General features: G+C 32.4%; 1 protein-coding gene across 4 annotated transcripts in view; it reads left to right on the top strand.

The window, feature by feature from the left end:
* Window positions 1-8,821, top strand: part of LOC127732859 (protein nervous wreck-like) — a 73,480-nt gene extending 64,659 nt beyond the window's left edge. The window contains exon 22 of one of the 4 annotated variants that reach the window (XR_007996458.1): window positions 7,267-7,288. Coding sequence is in view for 1 of the 4 variants with exons in the window: in XM_052242044.1 (XP_052098004.1) it covers window positions 7,267-7,395 (129 nt within the window). In the remaining 3 variants the exon portion in view is untranslated. Of the gene's footprint in view, window positions 1-7,266 lie in introns of all 4 variants that reach the window. The other 3 variants (XM_052242044.1, XM_052242046.1, XM_052242045.1) reach the window with 3 other exon arrangements.
* Window positions 8,822-12,153: the final 3,332 nt, after the last annotated feature.

The following is a 12,153-nucleotide window of genomic DNA, read 5'->3' on the forward strand; positions in this document are numbered from 1 at the left end:
GGTATATAGTTTAAAAAATGTGTGGCGTGACCCGGCCAACCAACCAAGATGGCGGCCACAGCTAAAAATAAAACATAGGGGTAAAATGCAGTTTTTGGCTTATAACTCAAAAACCAAAGCATTTAGAGCAAATCTGACATGAAGTAAAATTGTTTATCAGGTCAAGATCTATCTGCCCTGAAATTTTCAGATGAATCGAACAACCTGTTGTTGGGTTGCTGCCCCTGAATTGGTAATTTTAAGGAAATTTTGCTGTTTTTGGTTATTATCTTGAATATTATTATAGATAGAGATAAACTGTAAACAGCAATAATGTTCAGCAAAGTAAGATTAACAAATAAGTCAACATGACTGAAATGGTCAGTTGACCCCTTTAGGAGTTATTGCCCTTTATAGTCAATTTTTAACAATTTTTCGTAAATCTTAGTAATCTTTTACAAAAATCTTCTCCTCTAAAACTACGTGGCCAAATTAAACCAAACTTGGCCACAATCATCATTTGGTTATCTAGTTTTAAAAATGTGTGGCGTGACCTGGTCAACCAACCAAGATGGCCGCCACGGCTAAAAATAGAACATAGGGGTAAAATTCAGTTTTTGGCTTTTAACTCAAAAACCAAAGCATTTAAAGCAAATCTGACATGAAGTAAAATTGTTTATCAGGTCAAGATCTATCTGCCCTGAAATTTTCAGATGAATCGAACAACCTGTTGTTGGGTTGCTGCCCCTGAATTGGTAATTTTAAGGTAATTTTGCTGTTTTTGGTTATTATCTTGAATATTATTATAGATAGAGATAAACTGTAAAAAACACTAAATGTCGGCAAAGTAAGATCTGCAAATAAGTCAACATGACCGAAATTGTCAGTTGACCCCTTTAGGAGTTATTGCCCTTTATAGTCAATTTTTAACCATTTTTTCGTAAATCTTAGTAATCTTTTACAAAAATCTTCTCCTCTGAAACTACTGGGCCAAGTTAATTATAGATAGAGATAATTGTAAGCAGGAAAAATGTTCAGTAAATTAAGATGTACAAACACATCACCATCACCAAAACACAATTTTGTCATGAATCCATCTGCGTCCTTTATTTAATATTCACATAGACCAAGGTGAGCGACACAGGCTCTTTAGAGCCTCTAGTTTAGACTAGGATATTATTTATATATTTTTAGAAATTTTTTTGTGTCTAATTTTTGTTGAGCCTTCAACTTTTGTCGAAAAAGCGAGACATAGCGATCCAAAATTCCGTCGTTGTCGTCGTCGGCGTGTCCACAAATATTCACTCTGTGGTTAAAGTTTTTAAAATTTTAACAACTTTCTTAAACTATACTGGATTTGTACCAGACTTGGACAGAAACTTGTTTATGATTAAAAGCTAGTATCTAGAAGGAAATTTTGTAAAAATTTTGTTCCATTTTTTCCGTATTTTACTTATAAATGGACTTAGTTTTTCTTCCAGTTAACATTACATGTAACTGTCTGCAGTTTAAGTTTTTAAAACATTTATTAGATTCATAAATTATCCTGGACTTTTACCAAACTTGGACAGAAGCTACTTACAATCAAAAGATAGTATAGAGAGGAATATTTTTATTAATTTTTTTCCTCATTTTTGTTGAGCCTGCGATTAACAGCAAAAGTAGGCGAGACACTGGGTTCCGCGGAACCCTTATGAATTTTTAATTGTATATATGTAAGCCATAAGATTAAACTTCTATGGTTCTGAACATGCTTGAAACATTTGCAACTTGACACGAAGCAAACAACAATATATATAATCATTACAAAATAATAAACCTAATTTTCATTAAAAAGTAGAATTGAATGACATTATACATTTGGAACAATTAGAACCATTTTAACATGCATACTTGTAAATTTTTAAATGAGAAAGAAAATTGGGATGCAATTGTTATGGTCATATGCTTTAAATAAAAATATAGCTTAAAGATGAAAATTTCATTTTTGTTCAGATAAAATGCACAGTATATCAGTATTTTGCACTAGTTTATTTTACAAATTATTGTTCTTAGTTGTAGTCAAAATTAATTGGCAATGTCATACCATGTAATTAGACTGGTTCTCTATATTTCCATGTCAGTCTAAATTATGTCTAAATTATCGTCGAAGAACTCATAATACTGGTCGAGTGTTGATAAAAAAAAGGCAAAACACATAAAAAGGGACAATCTAAAATCATAATTCGAAGAAAAACGTACAATAACATGGCTAAAACAAACAAATAAGTCAAAAGACAACAGTACACAAAACACTATATAGAAAACCTATAGAATGAGCAACATGAACCCCACAAAAACTGGAAGTGATCTCAGGTGCTCCTGAATTGTAAGCAAATCCTGCTCCACATGTGGAACTGTCGTGACAGTTATAAAGCTAATCTGGAGAAGGATATGTTATTTGTTGTCTATTTATCATAGCTAGAACACTTTTTATTTTTTAGTTTGTCAATTGCTGTATGTTATTAGGGCCCCGCCGAATGGCGGACGCCCTATAGTGATCAGTCTGTCCGTCCGTCTGTCAGTCCGTCCGTCCGTCGTCAACATGTAGGACATTAACTTAAAAGCGCTTTACCCAATTTGCATAAAACTTTGGTGAATTGTATATATCTATTGACAAAAGCTCCCTTTCTTTTTTCATAAATTTTAGATTTTACGTTTCAGAGAAATGGGGTTTTATTCATTATAAAAAGGGGGTTTCCAGTTTTCGGACAATAAGTAAAAAATTCTTTCTCCAATTTGCAAGAAACTTTGGTCAATTGTTTTTATCTATTGACATAAGCTCCCTTTCGATTTTTATAAATTTTAGATTTATGTTTTCGAGTTATGAGGTTTATTCAGTAAAAAAAGGGCGATTTTCCAGTTTTCGGACAATAACTTAAAAATGCTTTCAGCAGTTCTCATGAACCCTTGGTTAATTGTTTATATCTATTGATGTAAGCTCCCTTTTGATTTTTATAAATTTTAGATGTTACGTTTCCGAGTTATGGGGTTTTATTCATTAAAAAAAGGGGGATTTTCCAGTTTTCGGACAATAACTATAAAATGCTTTCAGCAGTTCTCATGAAACTTTTGTGAATTGTTTATATCTATTGATGTAAGCTGCCTTTTGATTTTTGTCGAGCCTGCGACTTTTGTCGCAGAAAGCTCGACATAGGGATAGTGATCCGGCGGCGGCGGCGTTAACTAACTTCTTAAAAGCTTTATATTTTAGAAGGTGCAAGGTCTGGATACTTCATACTTTGTATATGGATGCCTCATGATACGAAGTTTCCGTCAGTCACATGTCCAATGTCCTTGACCTCATTTTCATGGTTCAGTGACTACTTGAAAAAAAAGTTAAGATTTTTTGTAATGTTAGATTCTCTCTTATTATAAGTAATAGGATAACTATATTTGGTATGTGCGTACCTTGCAAGGTCCTCATGCCCGTCAGACAGTTTTCACTTGACCTCGACCTCATTTCATGGATCAGTGAACAAGGTTAAGTTTTGGTGGTCAAGTCCATATCTCAGATACTATAAGCAATAGGTCTAGTATATTCGGTGTATGGAAGGACTGTAAGGTGTACATGTCCAACTGGCAGGTGTCATCTGACCTTGACCTCATTTTCATGGTTCAGTGGTTATAGTTAAGTTTTTGCGTTTTGGTCTGTTTTTCTTATACTGTATGCCATAGGTCTACTATATTTGGTGTATGGAATGATTGTAAGGTGTACATGTTTAGCGGGCAGGTGTCATCTGACCTTGACCTCATTTTCAAGGTTCAGTGGTCAAAGTTGAGTTTTTGAGTTTTGGTCTTTTTTTCTAATACTATATGCAATAGTTCAACTATATTTGGTATGTGCGTACCTTGCAAGGTCCTCATGCCCGTCAGACAGTTTTCACTTGACCTCGACCTCATTTCATGGATCAGTGAACAAGGTTAAGTTTTGGTGGTCAAGTCCATATCTCAGATACTATAAGCAATAGGTCTAGTATATTCGGTGTATGGAAGGACTGTAAGGTGTACATGTCCAACTGGCAGGTGTCATCTGACCTTGACCTCATTTTCATGGTTCAGTGGTTATAGTTAAGTTTTTGTCGAGCCTGCGACTTTTGTCGCAGAAAGCTCGACATAGGGATAGCGATCCGGCGGCGGCGGCGGCGGCGGCTACGGCGGCGGCGGCGGCGTTAGCTAACTTCTTAAAAGCTTTATATTTTAGAAGGTGGAAGGTCTGGATACTTCATACTTTGTATATGGATGCCTCATGATACGAAGTTTCCGTTAGTCACATGTCCAATGTCCTTGACCTCATTTTCATGGTTCAGTGACTACTTGAAAAAAAAGTTGAGATTTTTTGTAATGTTAGATTCTCTCTTATTATAAGTAATAGGATAACTATATTTGGTATGTGCGTACCTTGCAAGGTCCTCATGCCCGTCAGACAGTTTTCACTTGACCTCGACCTCATTTCATGGATCAGTGAACAAGGTTAAGTTTTGGTGGTCAAGTCCATATCTCAGATACTATAAGCAATAGGTCTAGTATATTCGGTGTATGGAAGGACTGTAAGGTGTACATGTCCAACTGGCAGGTGTCATCTGACCTTGACCTCATTTTCATGGTTCAGTGGTTATAGTTAAGTTTTTGCGTTTTGGTCTGTTTTTCTTATACTGTATGCCATAGGTCTAATATATTTGGTGTATGGAATGATTGTAAGGTGTACATGTCTAGCGGGCAGGTGTCATCTGACCTTGACCTCATTTTCATGGTTCAGTGGTCAAAGTTAAGTTTTTGAGTTTTGGTCTTTTTTTCTAATACTATATGCAATAGTTCAACTATATTTGGTATGTGCGTACCTTGCAAGGTCCTCATGCCCGTCAGACAGTTTTCACTTGACCTCGACCTCATTTCATGGATCAGTGAACAAGGTTAAGTTTTGGTGGTCAAGTCCATATCTCAGATACTATAAGCAATAGGTCTAGTATATTCGGTGTATGGAAGGACTGTAAGGTGTACATGTCAAACTGGCAGGTGTCATCTGACCTTGACCTCATTTTCATGGTTCAGTGGTTATAGTTAAGTTTTTGTGTTTTGTTCTGTTTTTCCTATACTGTATGCCATAGGTCTACTTTATTTGGTGTATGGAATGATTGTAAGGTGTACATGTCTAGCGGGAAGGTGTCATCTGTCCTTGACCTCATTTTCATGGTTCAGTGGTCAAAGTTAAGTTTTTTGAGTTTTGGTCTTTTTTTCTAATACTATATATGCAATAGTTCAACTATATTTGGTGTATGGAAATATTTTATGATTTATTTGGCAGTCACGCAGGTTTTATTTGACCTTTACCTCATTTTTCAAGGTTCATTGCTCAGTGTTAAGTTTTTGTGTTTTGGTCTGTTTTTCTTAAACTATAAGCAATAGGTCAACTATATTTGTTGTATGGAAGAATTTTTAGCTGTACATGCCTGCCTAGCATGGTTCATCTGACCTTGACCTCATTTTCATGGTTCATTGGTCAATGTTTAGTTTACTTGGTTAATGTTAAGTTTATGTGACAGTTGTAATAAAGCTTTATATTTAGGACAATCAAAATAATATCAATGATTAGTAAAGAAGGCGAGACATTTCAGCGTGTGCACTCTTGTTGTGTTTTGGTCTGTTTTTCCTATACTGTATGCCAGAGGTCTACTTTATTTGGTGTATGGAATGATTGTAAGGTGTACATGTCTAGCGGGCAGGTGTCATCTGACCTTGACCTCATTTTCATGGTTCAGTGGTCAAAGTTAAGTTTTTTGAGTTTTGGTCTTTTTTTCTAATACTATATATGCAATAGTTCAACTATATTTGGTGTATGGAAATATTTTATGATTTATTTGGCAGTCACGCAGGTTTTATTTGACCTTGACCTCATTTTTCAAGGTTCATTGCTCAGTGTTAAGTTTTTGTGTTTTGGTCTGTTTTTCTTAAACTATAAGCAATAGGTCAACTATATTTGTTGTATGGAAGAATTTTTAGCTGTACATGCCTGCCTAGCATGGTTCATCTGACCTTGACCTCATTTTCATGGTTCATTGGTCAATGTTTAGTTTACTTGGTTAATGTTAAGTTTATGTGACAGTTGTAATAAAGCTTTATATTTAGGACAATCAACATAATATCAATGATTAGTAAAGAAGGCGAGACATTTCAGCGTGTGCACTCTTGTTATAAATTTTAGATACTATGTTTCTGAGTTATGGGGTATTATTCATTAAAAAAAGGGGGATTTTCCAGTTTTTTGACAATACCTTTAAAGTGCTTTGAGCAGTTTTCATTAAACTTTCGTGCCTGGTTTATATCTATTAAGATAACCGCCCTTTATTTGTTTATAGTCTGACAACAGATTTACTTAGTATAGTGCAACAGCACAGTGTATTGTACAACAGCAAGAAATCTTTAATTGAATATAAATTCAATTCATATAACCAATTTCAAGTTCTTTGACTACATTTATTCAGAAACCTATAATAATGTCAAATATTTAATTACAATCCAAATTCAGACCTGTATCAAGCTTGAATATTGTGACCATTTTTGCCCAAACTGTTCAGGGTTGGACCTCTGCGGGCGTATCCAGCTGCACTCAGCGAAGCAGTTTATTGGATAAAACGAAACAGTCCTCATGTTAAGATGTTCATCTTAAATCAAGAGGGTCCTAGGTTCAGTCCTTAACCATTTTAACTGTATAAAACAAGGCTTTAAAATTGACATTCACTACTATAAATTCAGAAATTATTGCATGCATTTGTTATTTTGATTTTTGAAAAATGAACAAAAATGTGAGACTAATTATTTCGATTTCTGCTCAATCTGCATAAAGATATATGTATTAGATGTCATAATGCAAATTCTTTTTATTTTGATACTCGTCCAGTTGCATTATTCGCATCAATAAAAAACCTTGCAATAGTTTCTGTATTTCTCTGCAAAAAAATAATTGAGAATGGAAATGGGAAATATGTCAAAGAGATAACAACCCGACCAAAGAGTAGACAACAGCCGAAGGCCACCAATGGGTCTTTAACGCAGCGAGGAAATTTTACATGACAAGTCATTCTTGTTCAAAGAATCTATTATCTTAAATCATATTCCTAAAAATGCATGTAGCATTTACAGCTAAAGGTTAAGCAGCCATCAATCTATATAATTTCATTTGTGTAAGTTATAAATTACTGCAATGTTTTGATGAACAATGTTCTGTAAAAATTATGATCTACATTTCAGATTTTAAAAAAGGTCCGATTTACCTCCGTCTCTCCGAATCAACAACACTACAGTGGATATGATAGTTATGATGACGGTGATTATTATGATTATGATTTTGATGAAGATGGGGAAGAATCTGTTGTATGAGGTCGGGATCAACTGTAATAGTTTTATACTGACCTTTTGGAAGAATCTGTTGTATGAGATCAGGATCAACTGTAATAGTTTTATACTGACCTTCACCAGTGGAAGAATCTGTTGTATGAGGTCGGGATCAACTGTAATAGTTTTATACTGACCTTGGTTAAGCCAGGACCAAGTATACGGAAGGGAAATAATCTTTTAATTCCAAGGAAAAGTTTATATGCTAGTGTTATGATGACCTCAGTGAGGTCAAGGACAGAAGCATCAACTTTATGTAGGAATATCCACTGCAGTTGTCATCAGGGTTAAAAAAAATTGTGCATTATATCGTAGTTATGCAAATTTAGTGCTATGTGTTTTTTTTTTTTTTATAATTTGTACTTGAATGTTCTAATTATTCAGTGACCTTTTGAAAAGGTTAATATTATAAAAAACTGAATTGAATCACATCTGTGTTGTCAAGATATATGACATATTTATAGCATGACAATTGTTGATTTTTAAACAAAAATATTTGATATTGTTTATAGACAATCTAGTATGATGAAGTTTGTTTAATGTCAACTCTCTCTAAATTGGGTTCTTCTGTTAAATGGGTTGTTGTTTCAAAATGTTTACAACACACACAGGGTTCCCTCTCAACCTTCAAAACTGTCAAAAGTTTGAATCTTTGATTTTTTGGGTTTTGAAAAGGGTGAGAACCCTTTACATACAATCTGCTTGAAGTTGAGATATTTTAGATATAGGGTTTGCGTTAATAATTGGGGAATTTGTACATGATTAATGAAAAAATGGATTCAATCAGAAAGAAAATGGTAGTGGAATATTTTTTTATAATGCAATTAGGGATAAAAATGGTTAAAGATCATCCTTAAATTTGTAGTATGAAAATGTATAAGAAATTTGACGATGAAAAAATTGACAGTTCATCTAAATATGAAAAGAAAGAAAAAAATAAATATTTTAATGAGGTCTGAATTTAGAAACTTTAAATGACATAGATAGCTGATATTGAAAAAAATGATCTGATGTTTTTATTTCTATTTTTCTAGTCATATTTAAGTGCTTTCTTGTGTATAGATCTGCAAATTTAAGAATCTGCTTAAAATCTTTAAAAGATTTTCATCGGGATATATGAGCACATTAAGCACATACAACTTTTACACAAATACTTAATGTGATTTGTTTTGCTTAATTAGCTGATGCTTAAAAATTCCCTGAAAAAAATCAATGTGTAAAAAGGGGAGTTATTTGAAAGGGCAATTAAAAATTGTAAAGTGACAGTTGTTTTGAGGAGGCAATTATCAAATTTGAATGTAATTTTATAATATGATATATGGATTATTACAATGCATAATAGCACACACTTATTACATATATATATATGTGCACCAATTACATTATATATGATATACCTATGAAGAAGAAATATATCAAATTACAATTTTATTATTGTAGTGCTTTGATATCAGTTTGAATTCATGGTATTGGCTATATTATATCTGTGGATTTATTTTTTAAACATTTTCTCGTATAAAAAAAAACAAAAATAATTGCTCAATTTAAACAAAAGAAAGTAAATAACCTGATCAATTTTTTTTTTATGAAAAGTTCCATTTGATCATACTTTGAAAATATATAAATAATGTTTTTTTAAAGAAGTCAATTTTTTAGCTTAGAAAATCATTTTTCATTTTAATATGCAAATGATATCACACTGAAAGTCACCAGGATCCAAATATGCAATGTATAGAGTTTGTAGTATATAAATCTGTGTTGTAAGTATTAAATTTACCCTAGTGTATGCATAACACAGGCATTTGTCATCTGACAACCAAGGGGAGATAACTCCAGTTGTCTTGAGGGCAAGATAGGGAGATAACTCCACTTGTCTTGAGGGCAAAGATGGAGAGTTTATTATTTGTAATGTCAGAATAAAGGTTTCTCATTCACTGAGATGAGTTTTAAAATTTGACAACATAATACCAGTGATATACATGTATATGTTGTTTTTGTGCTGTATGTAAGATTAATTACGATGATATTTTTTAAAATCCAATTGTGCCATGCTAATTTAGACACAGTTTAAATTTCTGATCGCAAGGTGTGCCCAATATGTTTTTACAAGTCGCATGGCAAATTTTATTTCTGATTTTTTTTTTTTGCTATTTTCGTGCATAAAATATGGAATTATTTTATTGTATATTGAAAACTGGGATTATTAAAATCATTAAGTATAGCAGAATAAAAATTTTATATAAATCAAATCAAATTAAATATTTTTCTTATTTTATCTTTGCATCCGGGGCCCGAGAAACACCCAAATTTCCCACATCAAATAGGGAAGTTCCCTATTTGATGTGGGAAATTTGGTGTATCTCCGATGAATATAATTTTTAAAAATTATTCATATAAATTGACTTTAAAATGAAATTTAATATCTGTAATATTAGAAACTTTTGTTCTCAAATTATGTGTTCTTTTTCCTCTACAAATAGCTCAACAGTGTACTTAATAATCAAAGTATTATTCAGTGATGTGATATTGTGTATTAAAGAAGGGCAGTATAGAGTTATGTTTTTATTATTGCTAGTTAACTGTGATCATTGTGTAGACAGATTGTTTGTGACTATACAGTTTGTGTATTGGTCTCGAAATAGTAGAGGTGTAACCATACACTTTAAATATTTTCAATACATATTGTGATATATCAGGAAAGAATTGCCACATTCCATGCATGTGTTATAAAGAAATATTTGTTGGCTGTCCTTGTATTTAATGTTTACATCATCATAAGGGACCCTTTTCTTTCATAATAAGACAATAAAAGGGAAAAACAGTAGTTATCTTTTGAAATCATTTATGTATATTTCCTGAAAAAAATTCATTAAATAGAAGTTTTTGCCGGATTTGAAAACATTGTCCATACCATAAGAGGCCTCTTTTGACCATTAATTGAAACCACAAGGAAAATTGTTGCCCACTAAGAAAAATATACAAGGATATATAGACCTAAAGAAGGATATCGACCTCGGACTTCCTCCTTAGTCCATATACTTCTTTCAGGTCTATATATCCTCGAATCGACCTCATACAAAGGCTATAATCGTATAGTATTGATTCCAAATATAAATATGGCTGATCTTGGGAACAGTTGCAAGTTGCAAGCTAATTGTCAGGACCAATTTGCTGAGTGTCCAAAATTCGTGAATTTAATTCTGAAATATTTGAATTATTTAGATCTAACTTGCTGACATATTTGAACTACATAGGTCTGATTTGCTGGAATCATTTTAATATGAATGATCTGATTAGCTGACAGTCTAAACTTTAAAGGTCTTAATTTCTGAGTTCTGACTGGCTGACAAATTTTTATGATTGATGAATGGATCTCCAGTTTGCATAATTATGTAAAAATGAGTAAAAGAAATGTCAAGTTTGAATAAGAAATCCTAGAAAAAAGTTTATTTATTGTAACTTTAAGTAAATGTTGAAATTTTTAGTAAAAATGTTAGACCTTACACACTGTATGATAATTAAAATGTTAGAGCTTATTAGATTGTGTCATTTTTTATCACAGATCATTCCAGATATAGGCATTTGTTTATGTTTAATCAATCATTGTTATTCATGTGTATAGTACAACATACAATATAACTCATTATTTATTTTCAAGAGAATTGAGATAACAGGGTGTAGAAATTGATGAAGAAGCGAGAATTAGTTTAAAACAAATATATGACAATGATTTAGATGCATCAAAACCTTTCTGGTAGTGTGCATGTTCTTAGACGAAAATTTTTCTGTATGTTTTAAGTGCCAGTTTTAGTAAGAATCAGGAAATTTAAAAGAATTTCAAAATGTGGCTGAAAAAACCTGCCGGCCTAACCATCCTATTTCGAAGTTTTCCTCATCCTGAGTTAGAAATGGTAGGTGTTTTGTTTCTGCGTGTCTGGTAACTAAAGAAACTCTAGATAACTTTTGGTTAGAATGATAGCAAATTACGGAGTTAGCTCCCCTGAATTGGTAATTTCTATTGCATTTCTACTAAATTATATTTTGAATTTACCAGAATAGGAAAAGGAAACGAATGTTATATTCATGCACCATTATACATTTTGAACTTAAATTAATGTTAACTTGAGTGGGTTTTTGTTTGTCATGTTTTCACCACTACCTGATTCTTAGGCAGATTGGCACTTAAAGTATTTAATGGTACTGTTCAGGGCCGTATTAGGTTTATAATTGAATTAATTTTAATTGGCATTATAAATAGCATCATAAAAATGGATGCCAAAAACTAGAAAGAAATGTCACTAATAATGCTTGAATTAGAAATTTGTCTTCATTTTGAAAAATTTGTTTCGGCATTATGCTCTGAAAGATCAAAGTTAATAAGTATGGTTACTGTAAATTCAGAAATTATTGCGAGGTTTTTATTATTGCGAATAATGCAACTAGATGAGTTTTGCATTAATTAGAACTCACATTCAGATATCTGATACATACATCAGTATGCAGTTTTTCCGGAAATCACAATAATTAGTCTTGCATTTTTGTCAATTCTACAAAAATTGCAGTAATAAATGCACGCAATAATTTCTGAATTTACATTATCCTCAGAATAAATGTAAAAGAAAAATAGTGTTAAAATATATACTGCTGAAAATGTTAATTATTAAGTTGACATCATATATGTCAATATTTGAATTATCTCAGAAAATCTATTCTGATGTGAGGGCTATTATATTGTCCATTTTC

Source organism: Mytilus californianus, unplaced genomic scaffold (genome assembly GCF_021869535.1).
Source record: "Mytilus californianus isolate M0D057914Y unplaced genomic scaffold, xbMytCali1.0.p SCAF_29, whole genome shotgun sequence".
Taxonomy (NCBI): Eukaryota; Metazoa; Mollusca; class Bivalvia; order Mytilida; family Mytilidae; genus Mytilus; species Mytilus californianus.